At 38.8% G+C, this 22936-nt stretch overlaps 3 protein-coding genes across 5 annotated transcripts in view; all 3 read left to right on the forward strand.

Annotated features, from left to right (window-relative positions):
- The first annotated feature begins 5017 nt into the window (after window positions 1-5017).
- On the forward strand, window positions 5018-9535 carry eloca (elongin C paralog a). Of its 2 annotated transcripts, none has more exons than XM_040044353.1 (4): window positions 5018-5131; window positions 5616-5642; window positions 5785-5928; window positions 8769-9535. In XM_040044353.1, the coding sequence occupies exons 2-4, from the start codon at window positions 5639-5641 to the stop codon at window positions 8957-8959; spliced, it is 339 nt and encodes a 112-aa protein (XP_039900287.1). In that variant the 5' UTR covers window positions 5018-5131; window positions 5616-5638; the 3' UTR covers window positions 8960-9535. The 2 variants fall into 2 exon arrangements, with proteins under 2 accessions (XP_039900287.1, XP_039900288.1); XM_040044354.1 differs by having other exon boundaries at window positions 5032-5141.
- Window positions 9536-10629: 1094 nt separating this feature from the next.
- ube2wb (ubiquitin conjugating enzyme E2 Wb) lies at window positions 10630-20826 on the forward strand. Of its 2 annotated transcripts, none has more exons than XM_040044351.1 (6): window positions 10630-10732; window positions 11532-11623; window positions 14467-14569; window positions 18045-18200; window positions 18289-18364; window positions 18484-20826. In XM_040044351.1, the coding sequence occupies exons 1-6, from the start codon at window positions 10718-10720 to the stop codon at window positions 18495-18497; spliced, it is 456 nt and encodes a 151-aa protein (XP_039900285.1). In that variant the 5' UTR covers window positions 10630-10717; the 3' UTR covers window positions 18498-20826. The 2 variants fall into 2 exon arrangements, with proteins under 2 accessions (XP_039900285.1, XP_039900286.1); XM_040044352.1 differs by lacking the exon at window positions 10630-10732 and adding an exon at window positions 10742-11178.
- A 1226-nt stretch (window positions 20827-22052) lies between these two features.
- The window catches only part of stau2 (staufen double-stranded RNA binding protein 2), a 108751-nt gene continuing 107867 nt past the window's right edge, over window positions 22053-22936 (forward strand). The window contains exon 1 of the mRNA XM_040044346.1: window positions 22053-22177. The gene's annotated coding sequence lies outside the window, so the exon portion shown is untranslated. The remainder of the gene's footprint in view (window positions 22178-22936) is intronic.

A 22936-nucleotide genomic window follows, 5' to 3' on the forward strand; every position in this document is an offset into this window, starting at 1 on the left:
GACCGGAATCTCTGAGGAATGTTTCCAGCACCTTGTTGAATCTATGCCATGGAGAATTAAGGTGGTTAAGAAGGCAAAACAGGATCAAACCTGATACCAAATGAAATGGCTGGTGAGTATATTATAGAGGACAGCATACATGCAACACAAGTAATTCCAAATAAAATCAACAGATAGATTTCATTGGAAGGATACAAGGATTTCTACTTGTCTTGTAAAAATGTTTTAAATTCTAGTCTCATGTTCACTCCTACCTATCTCCATGCAACAGTGACCTCATGTTGACCTTCTGATAATGAGATCCAGGGGGAAAAACACCAGGCACGAAATCAAAGTATCTTAGTCAGGGTCTCACATTAGCTGTTCAGAAGCACGCAGGTGCCCCAGTTTGTCTCGAGTCAGTTTATACTGTTTCCACCACTGATCAGCCCTGGATTAGTGTCATGTTACGCCAGCAGGGGCACCTGCCTGGAATCAGCAACACCATGTCGTTGCACTTGCCGTGGTCTCTGCCCTGACTCCAAGAGAAAAAAGCAAAACTGGGAGATTTTTTGTTTTGTTTTTAATTTTATGGTTTTACGGTGTCGTATTGCTGTTCAGACTGTGTCCCTCTGGAATATTCTGGAGGGTATATATTCCTGGCAACTAAAACCCCTATGTGAAGCAGAACTTGTCAGTAATAGTATAGAATATCTCTGTTACTATTCTAATAAGGCAGAGCAAGTGGGACAAGATTTGGTTGCACAGGCTGAGTTGGACAAATATAAACCAAAACCTTATAAGCATATCGTACCTTCTTATAGAGGCCATTTAACAAAATTCTTTGACAGCTATAATTTTGAACCAGGGTGGAGATTCTACACCCAGTTTAGTGGATGTGAGGTGAGTGTGCGACTCAGTATGGGAGAGCAGAGAAAATACACAAGCAGACACCTGACATACATTTTTTCCCTTATATTTAGCCTTTCTAAAACAATATTTATATAGTGCTTATAATTATGTTCTAAACAGGTAGCCTTAATAGAAACTAAGGACTTGGGTAGCAAATTGAAATTTGCTGCCGATTGGTCAAACAAACTGAGACCAAGCCTCCACCTTCAGAGCAAAAACCAACTCAGTTCTAAAATTGGATTAATGCTAGTAAGCAGTGAGGAGATATCAGTGGGCAGCGTTTTTCAGAAGTGTTGCTAAGACATCAGTATTAAGCAGATCCCCTTTCCATGCTTGGCATTGCTTGCCTTGCTTAGCATCACCTCATCTGTTCCTCATATTTACACAAACAGAACCAAATAGCAGTTATCAAACTGTAAACTTGTCACTTTTAAGTAAACAATTACCTGCATTATTTAAACACGCAGCAGATTCTTTTTTCACTTGTCGAGCCTCAATGTGCCACTTCTTTGGGACCCTAAGAGAGCAACGCATGCCATTTAAGCACAAGGACCTCCATGTCCTGTTTATTTAGTGACATGTGAGTCATGGTGAAGGTTTTATCACAGGGGTCTGTAGGGTGAGTCATAATAGTTCAAACAAGCAAGCCTCAACACAACGCATTAGCCTCAAGCTACTCAAAGTAAATGGTTGTCACATCCACTTATCTGTGTGCTGAAGCTTTCATTGTGCGTGAACTACATTAAATAAATATATAAACTTGAGGCAAGCCAGAAAAGACTTCTCAAAGATTTGGAGGATGCTATTTTTCCTCATGCATTATTTGCTGCGAATGGCTTCGTCTTAACGGATGCATAAGTTGGGGTTTTACACTCATCGTCACAATGCCAGGAGTGTACCATTAATGCATGGCTCGTGATAATTGTGCTTCACTGACTCGGAGTGCATTGTTTCATCCTACTGCTTTCACCATTAGCTGCAATTTTCAAAGGCATTTTGGCTGAATACTACTATGTCAGCACCTATTTCTCCTCAACCCATTTGTTTGATCAACAGCTCTACCTGCTCACCTATTTATCAAAGGAGCACATAAGAGGACCCCACCATCGTACAAGGTAAACAAAGACAGGATATCAAAAGTGGCACTTTGCCACATATGATACTTTACATTCTCACTAATTTTCTGGTAAATCCAATTACACAAACACAGTTATTGTGGAAGAAATAGAAACAAATCCTTTTATATAAAAAAGTTCATATACAATTTTTATTTCATGGATTTTAAGACTTTTTAAACAATTAGCATAAATTGATATTGAGATGCTTCTGTTTTGAACCATGTCATGGGCTGCTGATGCTGAGCTTCATGGGATTAAGACCAACATGAGAAGTGCAGGGCGCTGTGGCTGGCTGCAGGCTAAAGGAACAGTACACTCAGATTCACTGTGACAAGACTCCCCTTCTTTTCACTGAAGAAGAATTGCCCAAAGACATTCATCCCCCATCTCTCCCTATCATGACTATAATGCTGACCTGGTTTCATTCAGGGCTTCTCTACCAAGGCCATTGTACTGCTCCTAAAATGGTCCTAATGTATTTACATATGACCAACCGATGTGGAATTAAAACTGTGGTATAACGAAGAGGAAATTGTGTGTGCTGGTAAATATAGACAAGTGAGACAGAGTCTTCCCACAACACCATATCCACTTTTGCCATTTATCATTAATGATGGAAAAATCAGCAGATAAATGTTTAAAGTATGCCCACTATTGTCATTTCCATATGCATATTTTCTTTATTGGACTTCATTAGAGTAGCATTGAATTATTCACAGTTCAAACTCATTTTTAATTATCTTATACTCAACTTTGGTGTGGCCACTCAGTTGAAGATCTGTCTGAAAAAAAGTTGCTTTAGCTCTTTTCCTTCTAAGACCACTGCCTCTTTGAGTCTCTACTGATTGGCTATTTAGCAAAGAACCAATTTTAAACTGTATTTTTTAGTCAATTTGTTAATAGCAGTCTCTCACAAAAACACACTGCTTATTCCCATTTCTTTAGTCGATTTTATTAAAAATGGCAAATGTAACACAGTTTGAAGGGTATAAAGTATTTTTGCACCAACAAGGTGATTCACAAAGCACTATTAGCTTAAAAACTAAGGAAACTGTTCTTAAGAAATGGGAATAAAATCCAACAAAGACCCGAGAGACACATCTGGCCCTTTAGTTTATCCATCCACTATTCACTGAAGCTTCATAAGAAATGGCCTCAGTGGAAAATTGGCTGTGAAGAAGCCATTCTTAAGGAAGAAAAACAGGGAGGAAATGCTGAGGTATGCCGAATTTTACAAGAACTTGACTGAAAATCAACGCCGACAGGTCTTTTGGAGTGATGAATTAAACCTGACATGGCTTGAAAATGATTCGAAGCACAAAAGCATGCCTTGATAGGAAAAGTCTGGAGAACTATTCCTGAAGACTACTTCAAGAAATAACAAGAAAGCTTCCTCAACAGAGTTGGCTGTGTTGAAGAAAAAAGCTGTATTTCAAGGTTGTTAGAATTACACAAACTCAGATTTTGCCTTATATACTGTATTTCCATGTATGTTTCCATTTTTCAATAAATAGCTGCAGCCGTTTCTCATTTTCCTAGAAAAATACAAAGAAATAATTGGTGGCTCAAGTTTTTCCATAGCACCAGAGGTGGGTACAAGAAAGTGTGATCTGTATAGAGTTCAGTTGTCACAGGGATGAATGGTATCACTGCACATGACACGAGTGTTTGCATGTGTTCTGCGTGTTTGTGTGGTTTAAGGAAGCCCTGTTGTAAGGGCCCACAGCAGCCTCCCCAAAATAGAGCCGAGAGCAGCTGCAGCCGGGTGGGTCGTATCAGAGGGACATCAAAGAGGCCGCCGCCACCCGCCCTCTCTGATCATAAGCACTAATGGTGTAATGGGGGACTGGAAGGTCAGTGATTGTTTTTGGTTGTGTGTCTGTGTATGTAAGAGAGAGAGAGAGAGAGAGAGAGAGAGAGAGAGAGAGAGAGAGAGAGAGAGAGAGAAAGTCAACAGGCAACAAAGGTGATGGAACCTTCTGGAGCACAAAGCAACAGCATATAATCCTTGCAATAAAAAATAAATATCAGATTTGGTGTTGCCTCTTCGCTGATATCTATGGCAGAACCCAGCACAGCCAATTATAAATAACTGGCTAGTGATGTCTTGGAAAATGGATTCCTTCTCCCACTGGTGAGTGAACCCTGGATCCCTAGATATCAGAATAAGTGGGAAAAAGTATATCACAGTCCCACAATATTATCCGTAAGGAACATACACTTCATCACTCTTGCATCAAACTGTACAGTTTCCAGGCATGCTCAGTATACTACTCTTAGTGTCCCAGCTCAGATAACTCTGCGTCCATTTATGAGCCTCAGATTTCAACAGTCATCACTTTTCCTGCATGAAGACCTCCAGGCAGAGAGGTGCAGGCAAAGACACAGTCTGAATCTGAGCGTACGACATCCCATTTGCTGTAATGTTGTCCTTATGTATTCGATATTCTTATGATATTTTGTATTCTTATAATATTCTGTACTGGCTGGACTTCAGAAGATATAAAAGCACAGAGTACATGTCTCCCCCGCCTCTTCTTTCTTGAATCCAGATTTATGGCCCTATAAAATGTCTCTGTCATGTCCAATCAGCACCTGCTGTCGCTCGTCACAAACCCAGTGGAAACAGTCGGAGAGGTTAAGCTTGAACACAGGCGCTCTCTATAGGATTAACAAGGCATTAACCCGTAAACCAATTTTAGTCATCTGAGCTCTTGATAAAATAATAATAATAATAATAATAATGATAAAATACAATAAAAACCCAGAAAATGTCTTACTTCTTCTGCTTATTTAGCCTTATCTGTTTACCTTAATGTATTATTTCGATATGCTGACTCATATACAATAGCGGACAGTTAAACGCTCATTATCCTGACACGTATTTTGTGATCGTAGAAGACAATATTTTATTTTTAAAAAGAAAAGGTTTCTAGCCATAGTAATATGAATATTATTATTTATTTATTTTTATACACATAACTGGCAAAGAGCCGGGCAGTTTTCTTTTTCGACTCTACGGAACAAATTTACTGCGGACGTGTGTTCGCCCATACTGGTTCCGGGTTTCAACATCCTGGTAGCTAACGTTAGCTGAAACACAATCTTCTCTACGCTAAAAGGTACATAGTGGTAAGAATCCGTGTATCTTTTCCGTTACGTGATTTTATGTATCGCCGTATGTCAAAGTCAACTATGTGGTTTGAGTTTTACATTGTAAAGAAGCGGTAAAATAAAAAAGCTATATCAATTTTTTGGAAAGGTTTTAGCAGGCTAGCCAGAGCTGACTAACCCTGACGGCTGCTTACACGTAAGATAGAGGAATAAATTCACAGCCATTGCTGTGTGATTTAGATATGATGGATGAAGAGGATTTACAGGTGAAGATGTTCATATATCTCTGAAAGGAAGCTAGCTTTGTTTTAACGGGCCTAACTTTACGCGGCGTTTGTGATAAATCATATTCGACGGGATAGCCAGCGTTAACATTTAACAACCTGCAGTTTGACAAACACAGTGGCAACCGTTGTGTAATCTAGCCGATTAAATGTTGAGTTGCAAGTTATGCCCCAAAAAGAGTGATGTTTTAATGTTTTTACTTTTCAGGATTAAAGAAATCCCGGAACAACATGGGTGAGTGATGGCTAGAAATCCACAATTCCCATTTGTCCACATTAAAGTAGCCACACTGAGGTCTCATTTCTTCGTCCCTCTTCAGTAGCTGTTGTCGTACACCTGTTTAAAATTGTTGGTTGTCATCTCTGTTACTTCACAGATGGTGAAGAGAGAACCTATGGTGGCTGCGAAGGGCCAGATGCCATGTATGTGAAGCTGATCTCGTCAGATGGCCACGAGTTCATTGTGAAACGAGAACATGCCTTGACATCTGGGACTATCAAAGCCATGTTAAGCGGGCCAGGTGAGAATTCAGACACTGACATTGTTAAAAAGGAGCAAATTTAACTTTTTAACTTGAATGATTTGTAATCTAATGTTATCATACATACATACATTCATTGGTCATGCTCTCCAGTAATTTTGTTGCACTTTGAAGGTCATGCCAGGTTTTTTTTTACAGTGGTAGCTTGTTTCTGCCAATCTGCTTCAAAAAAAACGAAACTAAAAAAAATTTTGTGTGTGAATTTTGAGGTGTTTTCTTAGTGTTTTGAGTTAGTCTCTGACCAATGCTAACTTGTAGCGCAGCCCCAATTGGATTGCTGTCCACTTTAATCCAGTGTGAGTAGTTATTTGGAATTTGGAACCAAATGTATTTAAACACTGAAGAACATAACGTTTGTTTTGCTGCTGTTTTTACTGGAGGCTATTTTTAAAAAAAAAATCTTTTTGCAATTAAAAAAAACCCCCACATATAGAAATCCCATTGTAGTACCTCAACCACATGATCATCATGTGAACTATTATTTGACTAATTTTGTTAGAGGGTGTGTGAGGTTCTGTAAAATATGTGCATAGTGGTGCTTGTAGAAGATGGTGTTATTGCTTTCAGTCAGGTTAATTCTGTTTCTCCAGTTGATGGCACTGTGCTCCCCCTTTGTTAGCAATACTATTAATAGGATTTCATTGGTGCAAATGCCATTATTCATTGCCTCATTTATCCCTGATCAAAAATATCTTTGTAGGTGCATATAATTACAATTAATTGGACAGTTTAATGCTTTTTTTTTTTAAATTAATGATTGTTATCAATATCCATTATATGGTCTGTTTTCCAATTAACTTGTAAATATTTTTGCCCGACTTTACTTGATTACCTATCCTGCTCTGATCATCATGCAGAATTCTGTTTATTGGCTCCATCTAGGGGTGGGCAATATAAACGATATATGATAGAAACGATATAAATTTGGCCAACGATAGAGATTTTGACTATACCGCTCTACCGCGATAGTGCATGTTGATGATGTCAACATGCGCCTCTTTTGGTCAAAAGCATTGCAGCAGCTACAACCATTATCATCTGCAAATTATGCCGGGCGACAGTAATCGCAAAGAGATGAAGCACTTTTGAAATATGGGGAAAGCCAAAAACTGAGCTTCCACCACTTCCATACCATTGATTCATTAATGTTGAATTCTCTGGCAGCTGTTTTATTCCCATGTTGTTGCAGTGTATTAATAACTAACCTCGTATTGTGGATGAATTATCTGAGTTGTTCTCCTGACTGAAGTTTGGCCCGTGTATAGCATCCTGCCTTGCGATTGCATGTGTCCCTAACCACCAGAATCCCTCACGTTAACTTTCATCGAGTGGAAAAAAGTTGGTGTTCATCCTCCAGTTTCACTGTGCTAATGTTATGCTAACATAGCTGTGTCGCTAGCGATCACGTAGCACAACATTATATACCATTATATTATAACATTATATTCAAAAATCTCTCAGTCAGAACATGTTTAGGTGGAAACTAGTGAGCTAACTTCCTGCTAACTTCTAGCTCTGTTAAATTTAAATAAATTCTGTTTTCATTGATGCCTGCATGTTAAACTTAATTGTTACACCTGGTAAAGCAGCAACGCTGATCATTTTATTGAAGATGAATGAATTTTGACAGTTTTTAACTCTCAGTGTTCGTTTGACTTTTGGACCTGAAGCGGACAGAGATTTGGACCCAGATAATCCGCGAGGCTCCTGACTACAGCAGACGTAATGCTCTGACAGTCCATCAAGCAGTGCGGCTTCGTAGCTTACCAAAGTTGTACTAAAGCATTTTTTGACAGATTTCTGCACGTTGTGTATTACATAAAATCGGTTCGAGGTCAGTAAACGCAACCAGAATTCATACATAAGGCGCACTCTCGATTTTTGAGAAAATTAAAGGATTTTTAGGGTGGAAAATACGTTATACAGAAAAAAAAGAATATATCGCAATATATATCGTTACCGCACATGCTTCAAATTATACTGCGATATGGATTTTAGGTCATATCGCCCAGCCCTATTCCCTACCTCCTGATTTAAGAAATATCTCTTCCTTCTCTCTCTTTAAGTCCCAACTCAAAACTCACTTGTTCAAAATAGCTTAACCCACATAACCTCTCCACTCTGCTATTTTAAATTTATTTATGTCTTGTGCTTTTATGATTGTGTAAACTGCTTGCTTTTATGTTGCTTTTTATTCTACTGTGTACAGTGACCTTGAGTGTTTTAAAAGGCGCTTTCAAATAAAATGTATTATTATTATTATTATTATTACTTGGGCCAGTACACTGGAAAGCTTTCAGAATACTTTTTTGGTTAATAAGGTGTTTTTAGGTGTTATGCTCAGTGCAAGACTTAAATTTATGTTGAAGCTCTTTACTTGACACTGTAGGCTGATGTGCACCTTAACAGAAAAGTAACTACAGTGGCATAGACATGAACCACTGTGATAGGGCTGTTTGGTAGCAGTATCTGGTGTAAACACATTAGCAGGATAATACCTCAGTAATTGTATCTAGCTTGTTCATTATGCTATTCCAGTAGCATCAGTGCAAAGACATGCTGTTTTTCTTTTTTTCCTAAGTCTAGCAATATGTTTATAGATTCAGTTGGCTCCGATATCGTTTCTCCTTTCACAGTTTCTGTAAAAGTAACTGTTTAGTTCCAGATTCATCAAATCCATGACCAATATTAAGAGTTTTGCTCACGATGGCAGAGCAATGGCAGAAATTCAACACAGCCCTATAAATTAAGCTTACATCATTGAGGAAATCCCTGTATATGTTCTTTTAATGTATGAACATGATATTGTCTATCTGCAGGACAATTTGCTGAGAATGAAACCAACGAAGTGAATTTCAGAGAGATTCCATCTCATGTCCTCTCCAAGGTCTGCATGTATTTCACCTACAAGGTCCGTTACACCAACAGCTCCACAGAAATACCCGAATTCCCCATCGCGCCGGAGATCGCACTGGAACTACTCATGGCTGCTAACTTTTTGGATTGCTAAAGTTGCAAAGATAATGGAAAAAAAGCTTAAAACATTTTTAGTTGTTTTTTTTCTTCTTTTTTTTGAGTATTTAACTTGTTTTGCTATTCACTTCATATGAAAAATAATCCTTTTTCTGTGGTTTGCTGTTGTTTCATTAGTATTAAAAGATGACATTTTAACATGTTAAATGGATATAGCAGAATGTGACAAATGTGCCCCCCCAGAAATCTCTCCTCACCACACCATCTTAATAAAGACGTATTTGGTGAGCACTTTGTTTCCAGTCTTTGGTACCTTGTGCCTCATGAAATGAAGTACCATCTCCACAATGAACATGCTTCCTATTTTTATTTTCTTTTGAAGTTTAAAAAAAAGATATTTGAGATAAAGGCAACAGTGGGGATGTTGTATACACTAAAATAGATAATTCAGTGTTTTGTTTTGCTTTTTCACATCAGTAGTTGGAGATCTACTAAAAGGGTTTACTCTTTATACGGATCAGATAAGGATGTTTGGAAAATGAATGAACCTCAGATGTCTGTAATTTAATTAGCATGGCAATGCTGAAATAAAAATGTGTATTGAATCTGAAAATACTGCTTTTTTTTTTTTTTTTTTTTTTTTTTTTTTTTACACTATCGTAGGAGAACTGCAGTAACTGCTGTGGTTTAAACACTCTTAACATACTTATCAAATAACTGAAAGGACTCACTGTGTGCTCGTACTGCTCCAGCGTGACACTGAGTCATCAAGAAGTGAATTTATGACTCTAGGATAAAACAATTGGTACAGACTCCTTAAAGTCCCATAAAGTGGTATGACATAAGGGCTTTGCGTTGCATGTTATAGAAGAAATTTCCGTGTTCATAAAAAAGTCAGTGATCACTTAAACTACATAAAAATGTAAAGCTGATAGATGTGATCTTATTATTCTGAATAAACATTGCCTTGCACATTCAAGTTTCAGAAATTTACGTTGCCTGTGTCCATACATTTGACTGGTGCCTATATGGAGTGCTTACCAGCCATGCCATGTGATACACCCAAGTATTAATTCCCATGGTGAGGCGAGAGCTTATATCACATCTGATGCAACTCTGGCTACCAAGAGACATTTTCTCTGTAGGAAACATTAGGAGGTTAGATCAAATTGCAGTTCAAGTGGATGAAATGTTCAAAAATTTTGCTTACACAGATAAATGAATATGCTTCCTGTGCTTAAGCCACTGACACCTAAAAAAAATGACAGTAAGATAACATAACGAGCTAAAGCAGCTCAAATAATAATAATCATCATCAGGAAAACGAAAAATGTAATTAAATACTCTGATGATCACAGGAGGTCTGTTCTTTGAAGCATTTTGTCATGATGAGTCATTACTCTCACACTTAGAGGTTGTAGAAACCAATGTTATTCTCATTTTTAGGCACGGTTACTCCACCCGAGCGTCTGATCATGTTATACCTCAAAGGTAATAAGTTTCTGTCTTTTAATAACTAAAATACATCCTTTAGCAAAGGTCACTGGAGGTGCCCGAAGTCCCCCATATTTAAAGAATATTTAAAAATATTATGTTGTCTTTATCGCTGGTGAAATGCTGTGATAAATCTGCTAAATGTTACGGACATCTTGGCGTTGACGGTGGCGCGCACACACACACACACACACTTTCGTGTGGATTTGTTTTCTGCTGTCAAAACAACTTAAATCACGTGACCGCCTGACGTACGTTTCTACACTCTGCGCTGAGGCAGGAGGAGGGGGGGGTTTCCATCATGGCGTCGATGCAGGTAAGAACACAATTGACAGCGATCGCTTATTTTGTGATTTTTACCGGACCTCCCGACTATTTTTTTCCTGGCACTTTATCGACCACTTCATTTACCTACGCGTATTTGCCCAAAGTGGTGGTGACGTTACTGTAAAATCGATGACATTTATCCTCAACTGTTCAGGTTTAGCGGCTGCTCTTTGCTAGCAATACAACTAGCCCATCATCATCATCCACAGCAAGTCAAGGCTAGTAGAAGCTAGCTTCCTGGAACTGTATGTCGATGACTTGGCCCGTGTGTAGGTTCTTCTCAGAAAGGCGTGATAATTGAAGGATCTGAGGTGGAAAAATTTCCGATGTTTCCCGTAAATGTTGGCGGTTAAGTGGCCGGGCTCTCACCACAGTGAGCTAAGCAGACGGTGCGCAGATCGAACAGTTGCAGTTTCCTCCTGAACAGCTGAACAGGTGCATCACTTTCACAGAAACTGCGTTGTTCAGTTGACTGGCTGTTAACGTCTAAATAAATCAAACCCGTAAAGCAAATTTCATACATTTTTTTTAAACACTTATTCTTTGAAATCGTTTTGTTTGGGTCACGTTTAACTACTAATAAACATAATAAACGGTAACCCCTCATTGGAATATCATTGATGTATCAGTGTTTTTCCGGGTATGGGCCTCTTAATAAAATTGATGAACACATGTGCTAAATTTCTCAGCCACTACTCTGTTTGATTTTACTTGACTTGATCCAGTATTTCAACTTTTTATTTATTTATTTTTGGGGGGTATAAACCCAATCATGTTTTCTCCCACAGAAAAGGCTACAAAAGGAATTATTAGCCTTGCAAAACGATCCACCCCCAGGAATGACGCTCAATGAAAAAAGTGTACAGAACACCATTACACAGTAAGTCTTTCTCTCTCTCTCTCTCTCTCTCTCTCTCTCTCTTTTTTTTTTTTTTATTTCTTGTGACTCATTTGTTTCAGAGTGGCAGCACTTCTGGGTTTTTATCACCGATATGCCTATCGTGTTTGCTCAAATACCATGTGGCTTTGTGAAATGCCAGGTTTCATCCCTGTAAACGGGTAGCGTGGCAAGCATGCCGCATGCCATACAGGTAGCTGCGGCTGGAGGTAAGACACCACAGCCTCAGCAGTGTGTAGTGGTGAGGAATTGGGGTCATTCCAGCAACTGGCAGCCACAGGCCCTTCGTAGAGTGTCTCTAATGCACAGTGTCACTATTCATCCTTATAAAATATTTAATGGCTGGCATGCAGGAGTTGGGCTAGAAACAGAGGTTGCTTGGCTGACCTTTCTGTCTGGTTGTTGTGATGTATCCCCTTAAACCCCATGACTACTGTTGCTATTTCATATGGTTTCTGATAAGCAGGAAATATGACTTGAATTGTAGTCTTTAAATGGATTTGAGACTAGTTTCTAAGCTGAAGCATGGACTTGTTAAGTTACTAACTTTTCGAGTTGTGTGGCATGGTTTCTGGCCTCCAATGCCATCTGAAAGAGAGGGTGCACATTGGAGTGTTTGTCACTGGTCAGTTATGGTGGCATCTTCCTCATTAGATAACAGTCACCTGGTCTAACAAATGCCTTGCATGACTGCCAAGTCTCCTAACCAGTCCTGCTGGCTTGTGATCCTTGTATATAATTTCTTTGACAAGGCATGTGTAGGTGTGTCTTTTTCTTTTTCTTTTTTTTCTTTTTTAAACGCTCTGCTCTGATGTCACAAGGTGTCTTTATGCTACTTTCTGTTGTCACGATTGACTGTGGTCATGAAATGTCTTTATTATCCTGACTGGAGTATGACATACTCTTGTTCTGCTTGGCATAGAAGCACACAAGCTGGTATGTTACCGCAATAAAGGGTCAGTGTGTTTTCAGCTTTGCACCTTTTGTTTATATAGTACACTTTGTACTGTAACGAGCAACACTGAGAGTCAGTGGTTTTGTTTTGTTTTTTTAAGTGTATTGTGTGCTGGTGCTATATTGGTTAGCTTGATGGTGTAATGAGTCACTTAATGTAAACAGGGAAACTGCTGCTTAAAGGCACTGTTGGGCCTCTCAGGTGTACTCATTTGTCCTTGTCCCTACACTTTCACTAAATGTCTCAGTGTTATTTTTGTTGACTGGATCATATAATCACCAGGCTATAGGGAATTTGAGCACATTGAGCGTGATGTCCTTGAAGTCCCTGACTGTTTTCGGCATGAGTTGGTAGCACAATCAGGCCTCGCTCTGAACTTCTTGAAGGAAAAGTGGAGCTTCGTTTAGACACTGTGACTGACCCTTTCCAAGGGCAACGTTTTAAGGAGAACAGACTTTATATGTAGGTTTAAATGATCATGTGTGCCAGTCTAGATTTGAATGAGGCATGAGGCTATAAACCTGGATAACAGCCACAAGACTCTCTGGTGTCTTGTCTGCACTGCTTGCATGGGAAAAAAATAGGGCAGAGATTGTGATGCTTTTTTCTTCTAAGGATTCTACTATGAGCCCCACAACTGTTCTGCACTCAATTTGTTTTTGCCACCAGTGAAGCTACATTCAGCAGTCTTGAGGTGTGTGTGTGTGTGTGTGTGTGTGTGTGTAAAGAGTGTGCGGTGCAGGTAGGCTTTCTTTCATCCCAGAGGCACAAGGCTCTGTATTTGCAATCATCTGAGCAGGATTGAATTGCTAGCAGCTCAGTCAGCAGAGTTCTGTAGCCTGGCCACCGAAGCGAAAATAGATTTTGTCCAGTAGATCAATAGAATATCACATTATTACTAAAGCACTGTCATAACCCAGATGAATATTGAATGTCACTGAAATGAGTCAGACTGAAAGCTTTTGATTACACACACTTACTGGAGAACCGGCAGCTCACATTGTGTATGATTTATTATTTTTTTTTAATGATAATTACATGTGGTTCTGTACTTGTCTCTAGCTAATCTGCTGCCAAATTATAAAACGGCACATTATTAACAGAAATAATGTCGAAGCTGTCATTGTTTCCCACCTACTCCAGAATTGTAAGATTGAACACAGAGCACATTATCACTCATAAACCAAATTTTGCTTTTATAGAAATGCCATTTTCTCCCAAAGCACTGAAGGTTTATGTTCACTGTCAAGTACACTATGTATGAGGAAAAAGGAAAAAGCCTGAGTAGTTTATCCTGTCAAAAATTTGCAAGATCTTTACTCCAACCCCCCAAAACCACAAATCAACTGATTCTTGCAATTTGGATTTACACACAGGGTGTGTGAGGGTCGCAAAAGTAATTGGTGCACCTCATTCAAACTGTGCTGTTTTTATCTGTATGGGCCCAGGGTCCCTTAAAGGCGCAGGTTCTTCTGCTAATATGGTGAATCGAGGGTAAATTTGCTCATTTCCTCCATGCAAATTGTGGGCAACCTCGCAGGGCTTTGTGGTTCCTTGTGGTTTCCTCTTTCCTCTGATTTGTGTAAATCTCTAAAAATGTGTTTTGTTTTTTCGTGCAAGTTAATGAAATTTTAAGTTTTACGTTATTGTAAGTTGTAATTTAAGAGAGTTAATGTTGAAATTTAATGACATGGGATCTCCCTCCACCAACTCCATAAATTTAAAAGAAAATGGCCTTTTTTCATATTTACATCACTCTGATTTGTAGTCAGAGACTACTAGACCCTGATTATCTCAAGGTGATCTGTGTTATTTTATGTAATTTTTTTTTTGTTTGACATACTTTAATATTGTGCTTTTTATTTTTTAGGTGGATTGTAGATATGGAGGGAGCACCTGGCACACTGTATGAAGGAGAGAAATTTCAGCTGCTTTTCAAATTTAGTAGTCGATATCCTTTTGATTCACCTCAGGTAAGCTCAGCTGTCATTATTGTTTGTGCGTAGGTGTGTGGGTAAATGTTAAACATTTTAAAGCACTTTGTCTGAAGCTATCTATAAGTTCACTTTATTAACCATCTTGTCTTATGGATCTGTTTTGTTTGCACTGTGGGTGCAGGAGATGCAGATGAACAAAGGATACCGTTTGCTACTCTGATCTAATGTCCCACATCCATTCCTAGCTTGATATCAAAGATTGATATTCCTGAGTTCATGGTCCACAGTGGTGTTCCGATTGAAATAAACTGAAGAGCTGTAGAAACAGTCTTTTATATTCATCGGCTAGATACCTGCTGTAATCTCATGAAACATCTTGGCTCTATGGTCATTAGTGCAATGAATCTTGGCTTGGAATCACTGAGAGACAGCAGTGCAGAAGTCTCACTGAAGCCATGTTTGATGGGATTAGTTTGACTCAACAGTCTTGTTTCACTGATTAGGAGCCTGCCCGTCTAAAAATAGGTAGAGAAAATTAGATAAATTGAGCTACTTAGCTGTTACCCTCTCAAATAGGAAGGACACACTATCAGATTTATCCACTGTTGAAGTCCTCTCCTGGGGCCTCGGAGGAACTTCTCTTTCACCTTATATCCTATTATTGTCGTGGAAAAGAAAATAAAGTCTGATCAAAATCACTTGACAATTTTTGCATAACAGCTTCAGTTTCTGTTGAGCCTTTTCACAGCTACATGCGCACAGGAGAAACTCCAGATTTCCTACCAGAACTTTAACCCTGTGCAGCATCTTCTAAAACAAAGATGTCAAATTTTAAATAGTGTTGTGTAATCTTACAGTTTAGATTGTTACAATTGTATAAGGGCTTTTTATTTTTTCATTTACTCATTTTTTGACATGTTTTAGCCATCCAAGCTCTGCACATCACTCCACCAGTCATTTGAACATTCTGTGTCATTCACATGGGGAAAATATAAGCTTTGCAATTAAAACTAATCATCATTAGATTGAAATGTGGAATCAAAGAGTATTCTCTAGAATTTTTTATTTTATTTTTAATGCTTACAAAATTTTTAAGATTAGAATCAGTCTCCAATAATAACTTCAGCTTTAAATAAGACAGAACTGGAAAACTTTGGGCTCGACCTAAAATGTCACATCTGTTTTTTGGCCTTCAGACTTTGCTTTCATCAAAGAACCGTTGCAGACATCGTTGTTTCAAATTTGTTGAGGTAATCTAATGGGTATGGTTGAGATCTGGTGACTGCAGTAACGTCTCCATTAAAGACAGACCCCGAGCTGACCAGTTCTATAAAGAGTTCTTGTGTACTTCGGAGCTGTTCTTTAGATCACTGTCCTGCGTGCGGTCCAGTCATGCCGCTTCCAGCAGATTACAGCATGGCATTTCCAAATAGAGGGCTCACCCTTCTTTATTCGACATCTCGTTTAATCTTATATAAATCTTTTCCTTTACCCACTACAAAACGAACCATCTCAATTTTTGTTGGAAACACTTTAAAGGTGGAATTGTTAGATCTTACCACCATTTTCCAGCCTTTCTCAGTCAAATGCATGCAGCGTTTAGCAGTCTTGGCTTTCTTTTATTGGTTAGTCTCAGATTTGGCCTTTTCCATTGAAGCTCTGCCTAGTGTCATTAAAATCACCTCTTCACTGTCACATTGAGATGGGTATTGTGTTCACTGGAGCTGCATACCTTTTTTTTTTTTTTCTGTTCTGGTTAGAGACACTTTGCTGACAGAATGGTACACACACTAGTATGAAATTTCCTCTGTGTGTTTTTTCCTCATTGAACTTGAACCCACAAAGGCTGATGTTCCAGACACTGAACTGTCAAAAGTTGCTGCTTCTTCACAGAAATGTTCAGTTGTGGTAAAAATGATTGAGAGTTTAATAAAAAGCTTTCAATTTTTATTTTTTGTTTTGTTTTTTGGGGTGATTCCGATTTCTGAGCAGTTGTGCACATGCAAATTAGAGGCCCACCTTATGAAACAAAACAGAGGCTACTTCTGTTATTCTTTTTCTAAAGTTAGAAATATTGAAACTTGTGGTGAGCACAGATTCAGCACTAGAACAAGGCACAGCATGGACCCGAGACTAGATATCTTTGTGAAATAGAAGATTTAGGTTACCTACAGACGCTGTTGGCTTGGTGTGATTTGGAGGTTTGAGTAAATATTTTAAGAGATTTTTTTATTTTATTTTTCTTTGTCTTGATCTTTAGACTATAAAGCTAGCTGTGCTTTCTATTCATATCAGTCACCCCCCCCCTCATGATGTGGAGCCTGCACTCTCCCGTGAGGCCCGGTCTGGTGCCAGACTGACTCAACCCTTCATTACCCTTTTTACCCGCTCCCCCTTCTCTCTGCTTTAGCACTTCTGACTCTAGCTTTTTGCTTCTCACACTTCCCATATCTTCCTGCTTGGCCCTCACTCTTGTGCCTTTTTCAAAGTCAAATGTAGCCCAGTGCTTTTTATAGAACGTGTCTACTTTTTTATAAAACATGCTGTATCTCCTCTCTAGCTCTCCCTACGCTGTTCGCTTTTCCTCTCTCTCTCACCGTGTCCCGGCCCCTCTGTCCTAATCCGAGAGCCTCATATCCCTGTAGCGCAGTGGTGTCAATCATAAGGCCCGGGGGCCAGAATCAGCCCGACAAAGCCTTCAGTCCGACCAACTGGACAGTTTAGTAAGATGTGAAAGAAGGCATAAGTTTTGGACTAACTGTGTTTACACAGTCCTACAGCTTTTTAGTCTTACAGCTTTTCCTACTGATAAGACTTCCCCTGTGCTCTATTATCCAAGTAAGGAAATCCCAGAAAGCTCATGCTGTTTATCTGGACATTGTGTTTTCAGTGGGGGAAACATCTCATTACTTTTTAAGAAGTCACTTGGATAAGTGAAAAAAACGTTTCTCCCACTGAAAACTGGACATCCAGATGAACAGAATCTGCTTTGTGGACTTAAACGACAAGGTTTTGGTTTTTCTTCCATTAAAATATCTGAGATTAAATCCATAATTAAGCATCTTTACATCGACAGAAGTCAAATCGGTGTATTTATATAGCACATTTTAAACAACGTCTGTTGACCAAAGTGCTGTACAAGGTATACAAAATATCCACTATGTAAAACGGTCACTAAAATCAACAATAAAGAAAGGGAGAGCTTCACTGGTCCAGCTCGCTACATGTGGCCCACAAAGTAAAATGAGTTTGCTATCCCTGCAGTAGTGGGTTAACCTGCAGCAAGTCTAATTATTTTGCTGTCATTAATTGATGGGAATGAATGTTTTAGCTTTCTCCAAAGTTCATCCCCGAGCTGGCTCTTTGACCACACACGTAACCCCCAACCACCCCAAAGTTGTTTCTTATGCGTCTTCTTTCTTTAGGATCTTAAAGCTCGCCAGCCTCGTGGGATTTTCATTTGTACATATTCAGTTGTGTTGATGTGGTCTGCTTTGCTTTCATTGTGCAGGTAATGTTCACAGGAGAGAATATACCTGTCCACCCGCATGTGTATAGCAACGGTCACATCTGTCTATCTATCCTAACGGAAGACTGGTCGCCAGCGCTCTCGGTGCAATCAGTTTGTCTTAGCATTATCAGCATGTTGTCAAGCTGCAAAGAAAAGGTAAGTGTGCGACACCCGGTGTGGGCGGTAGCGGTTTGTGGGCACGTGTTAAATGTTAAATCTAATTGCTGCTTTTTGTTTTCTGCAGAGACGACCGCCCGATAACTCATTTTATGTAAGAACGTGTAACAAAAACCCAAAGAAAACAAAATGGTGGTATCACGGTGAGTTTAAAAAAAGAAAAAGGTCTTATTTGTTTTCAGCACTTCCTGAACTTGAAACTTTTTTTTGTCCGTTTCCTGTTGTAATTCTAATCTTCATGCTGTTTTGTTTGCCTTCACAGATGATACATGCTAATGTACAAACTTTGTATTAATGGTAGAAGAGAGAAGTCCTACTGACCTACGTAAAGCACTTTTTAATCATTCAGTCTTTGAACTCTGACCTTTGACTGGAACAATGGACACCATGCGCTGGAGGCTCTTGGCTGCATGTTTTAGTCTGTTGTAAAATAGAAAATAACGGAACGTTTAGCTGCACCCAAGATGGAACTTCTTCCTTTTTTGTGTGTGTTTTTGTTTTGTTTTTGTTTTTTATCCGTTTTTTGGGGGGAGGGCAAAAAGGTCACAATGCAGCGAGCAAGTAAGGCAGACTTGTACTGATACTTATAATTCCTCTTTTAAGATTATTATTGTTACTTTTTTTGTTTGTGTGTGGCTGCATTTTAAGGTCCTTGTGTTGTGCAATAATAACCGGTGGATGCATGCTGGGGCCTACAAAGAGAGATCTAAATCTAACAGTCTTCTGGAAGGGATTTGACCATCAAAACCCCAAGAAAATGCTTCATCTGTTTTTATTATTATTAGTAGTAGTACTACATGCACTGTGATGGTATCTAGTTTAAAAAGGCACTATTACGTTATTCCCAACTTGCAGGTGTACTGTAAGCAGTCCTCGATGCTTATCAGGTTCAAGGGTTTAAGTTTTTTAACCACTGTATCGACAGCACACGCGCTCTTCATCTTCCAACTCTTAAGACCTGGTTGCAGTTCTTCCTGCCATCGGACTGAAATTTGGTACACACGGGAATAGCACAGGCGTGACGGTAGATCCAGGAGTCATCCAGTGACCTCGGCGTTTGTCTCCTCATAAAGTTGGGCTGAACTTTTCTGGTCCAGCCTTTTAAGACGTGCATCAGCCTCTCTTCCATTCAAAGAATGTCATCGCATGATCCATTTGTATTTGTATGATACATATTTTTATTATTATTTCATGCTTTAATCTTCTGAAATGTTTGAATTTTTTTTTTTTTTTGGCATTTTGTTTTCCCAACTAGTTGATACTTTGAAAAGGGGGTGCTTTTGACGGGTCAGTATGTTTTTGAATTTATTTTTTTTTTTGTTATTTAAATCTTCATTTTTATCTCTAGAATGACAAAGTCTTTCTAGAATATATGAAGACAATACGTTTTTTTTTTTCCTTCTCTCTCTCTCTCTTCCCCCTGGTCAGAGTTTTGGCTCAGGTACTTTTTCAATAAAGAGATCACCTCTAAAAAGACACCTATCAGAGATTTTGAATTTAACTATATTTTCACCAAAAGAGACTGTTATGTTGTAAACTTGTAACATGTCTGAAACTATTCTGTACATACATGCGTCTTTAAATTGTTAGATGATGTGCAAGAACCTGGCAAAGGATGCATTAACTTTATAGCAGAATGATGATAGGAGTGCTTTATTTCATTGGAACTTTGCATCTTTTGCCAATTAGGTTGTGTACGGTCAGCAACAAACATGTAAAGCTGGTTTTGGAAAAAAGGAAAAAAAAAAAAAAGGTAGTTTTACAGTAGGGGTGCATGCAGTTTCAAACCCTACTTTTTCTTATTGGCATCTAACATTGTGGCAACTTTTAGTCGTTCCATAACTGAGGTCACGGTTTATAGGATGGATGCTAACAGTGCTCGCCTCCAGAGGCTGTGCTCATTTCAAAGTGTAATCACTCCATTCCTAAAGACATGTTTATCGCCATCCAGTCAGAGATACTTGAATTTTTTCCATCTTGAGTTGTTTGTATCTACTACTTTTTTTTTTCTTTTCTTTATTTCTTTTTTTTCCCTTTTCCAGGGTCTAGCTGAGTTTCTTGAATGAACATGCGTGAATGTGATGATGCTCTATTCTGTAGAGGAGATTACCACAGCACACGGCTATCTGAAGATTTAAAAACAAAAAACTATATTGATAATTTAAGGACATCTATTTAACCAATATTTTTTTTTTTTTTATTAGTTTCATTGTATAAGGTCGTATCTGCTATCACTGCTTCGAGAATAAGACTGACTGAAACACTGATTGTGTAAATGTAGTCACAGCAGCATCAGTGCACAGAGACGCCTAATGGATCAATAAAGGCTTTTTTTTTTTTTTTTTTTTTTTTTTTAAACATGCTTGTGGTTATGTTAAAGGGTTTGGCTGTTCTTTTTTTGTTTTGTTTTTTCCCCCTTAGGTTACTTTTTTTTTAATGTGGTTTGAACTCTTAGCTTGCAAGTTGTTGTGAGTGGTCAACACTAATAAGGGTGTGTTATTTATATTTGAAATTTTGTTCTGGGATGTGCAAGCTCCATGTAATAGGTGCCTGTTCATTTTCATAATCGATAATAAAAACAAAGATTCACTTTTATTCAACCTCAGTCTGAACAGTATGGGTTTTTTTTCTTCTCCTTTTTAAATAGCTTGCAAAAGACTGAGTAGTTCTGCTCTGAAGGCAGAAGGATGATGACCAAATTGAGAAAGAAGATAAATGTGTGACAGTGACACATTACATAAACTGCATATTTCAGAAGCATGTAATTCCATCTGTCTGTAAAAAGTGAATGGCACAGATCTCAGGCGTGCCTGTGAAATTGCACTAGGTTTGTGAAACATGCGCAAAGATAAAGATGTAGTGTGGCAGGAAAACTGATGATCTGACGCTTTTGAAAGCAATGGAGCTTTCATTTGAAGCTTGTGTTTTGTGTTTTGTTTTTTGTTTTTTAACTGGTCCGTTATGGTGTGAGAAATTATTTCAGCCAAAAACAAAGGGGGAAAGGGTAATTTCAGATTGTACAATAGATATACATGCGTTTGGCCAAGTAAAATTACAATCTGTTATCAAGTTACTTCACTTATTTTGCTTGAATTATGTTTTTTATACTGCTCTATTTGTTGTTGGATATTTTTCTGTCTACAATAACACAGGGAGAAGTGGTTTAGTGACGCCCTCTATTGGAGACGCTTTAGCTGTCAAATCTGGGGATTAGCAGTTCGTGATATTTTCCCTTTATGGTTATCTATTCCTTGTTAAATATAAAGTGTATGTAGGTTACCCACCCACCCCTAGCCATCTTTTCTTTTTCTTTTTTTTAAATTTCTCATCTTAGTACAATACCACTGCCCCAGCGTGGACTTTTCCAAATAAAGCTTGATGCAGAATTCTGACTAGATTGTTTGTGAGACACTCATAGTGTTTGTTTCAATTAATTAATCAAATAGAGAAAATTCCCAATGGATGGTTGGGGAAATATTCCAAATAAAACTATATTTTATAGCATTAGCACAAAACCTTAAGTTTCACTGAAACACGGACCTGTAAAATGCAAAACTTACGAATAAGACTAAAAATCCATTTGGTGATACAAATGTGCACAAAACAACTTTGGGAATATTAATTTTGTTTCTGAATCAAAAGTTACACTGTGGGATCCGAGGAAGCGCACCAGGACTGAACCATCCTTACCGCGGCGGGGGTGGCTTCATTCAAAATTCACCTCAAACTCCACTCATAGTACGTTAGCGATATGCGATATGCAGCCACAACAAGGTTAGCTAAACACAAGCTTTATGCGTGAAATATTACATGGATACGCCATGTTGAGTCCAGTGACACGTATTTTCATTTCTTTTTTTACCCAGACAAATAAGGTGGTCGGTTCCTCTTCCATCCAGTTCTCTTTAGTGTTTGCCAATGTTGGAGGTGTAACTGGGGTCTGGCCCTGGATAAAGGTAAAAAAATGTCCTGAAATATTTTTCCCATAGTTGTCGGATACTCTGTGGATTATTTGCCACGTTGTCGCCAACTCGTATATGATATTAGGGTTGACTGAAAATTCCCAGAATTTCGAGAAGGATGGGGCGGTTTGGAGATGCTAGCAAGAAGGGTGCTCGGCCGATCAGCCATGATGAGCTTTAACCGGCTAAAGTATCGCAACTGGGGGTGGCTAGATAGGATTTATTCATCTGGGGAAACCATAAAGGCATATTCATGACAGCATGCATGCTTGCCTATTCTGTCTGCGTGTTTTTAGGAGCTGACATTGGGAAGAAACGGCGTATATCTTGTTGGCAACGTTAGCTTCCTGCTAAGCTGGACACAGTAATAAATGTTCAGGGGTTGCAGACAGCACTGAAGCTCTGCCAGTCAACCCCAACGTAACACAACCCCCATGTTCAACTTGCAGTGAAAGACAGCCGTGCAAACAGGCAGCTGTTTGCCGCTGTATTTGTGCGTGTTGCTGTGAGAGCGTAAAAAGAAAAGCAAGAGGGACTATCACCACAAGTACCCCACGGGCAGGCATGATGCACCTACGAATTAAACAGGAATAACTTCATGACATGCAATGAATAAAAGTCATATTACAGTAAGAGATACATCAGTTGTGGTGCATTTAAACCTTATTAGCTATTTTCTGACCGTGCAAACTTGGCTGATGTTTACACCAGTTCAAACATGGTCCCTAAACAATACAGAGAAGTGACACCTGC

Source organism: Simochromis diagramma, unplaced genomic scaffold, assembly GCF_900408965.1.
Source record: "Simochromis diagramma unplaced genomic scaffold, fSimDia1.1 OVJJ01000602.1, whole genome shotgun sequence".
NCBI classification, from domain to species: domain Eukaryota; kingdom Metazoa; phylum Chordata; class Actinopteri; order Cichliformes; family Cichlidae; genus Simochromis; species Simochromis diagramma.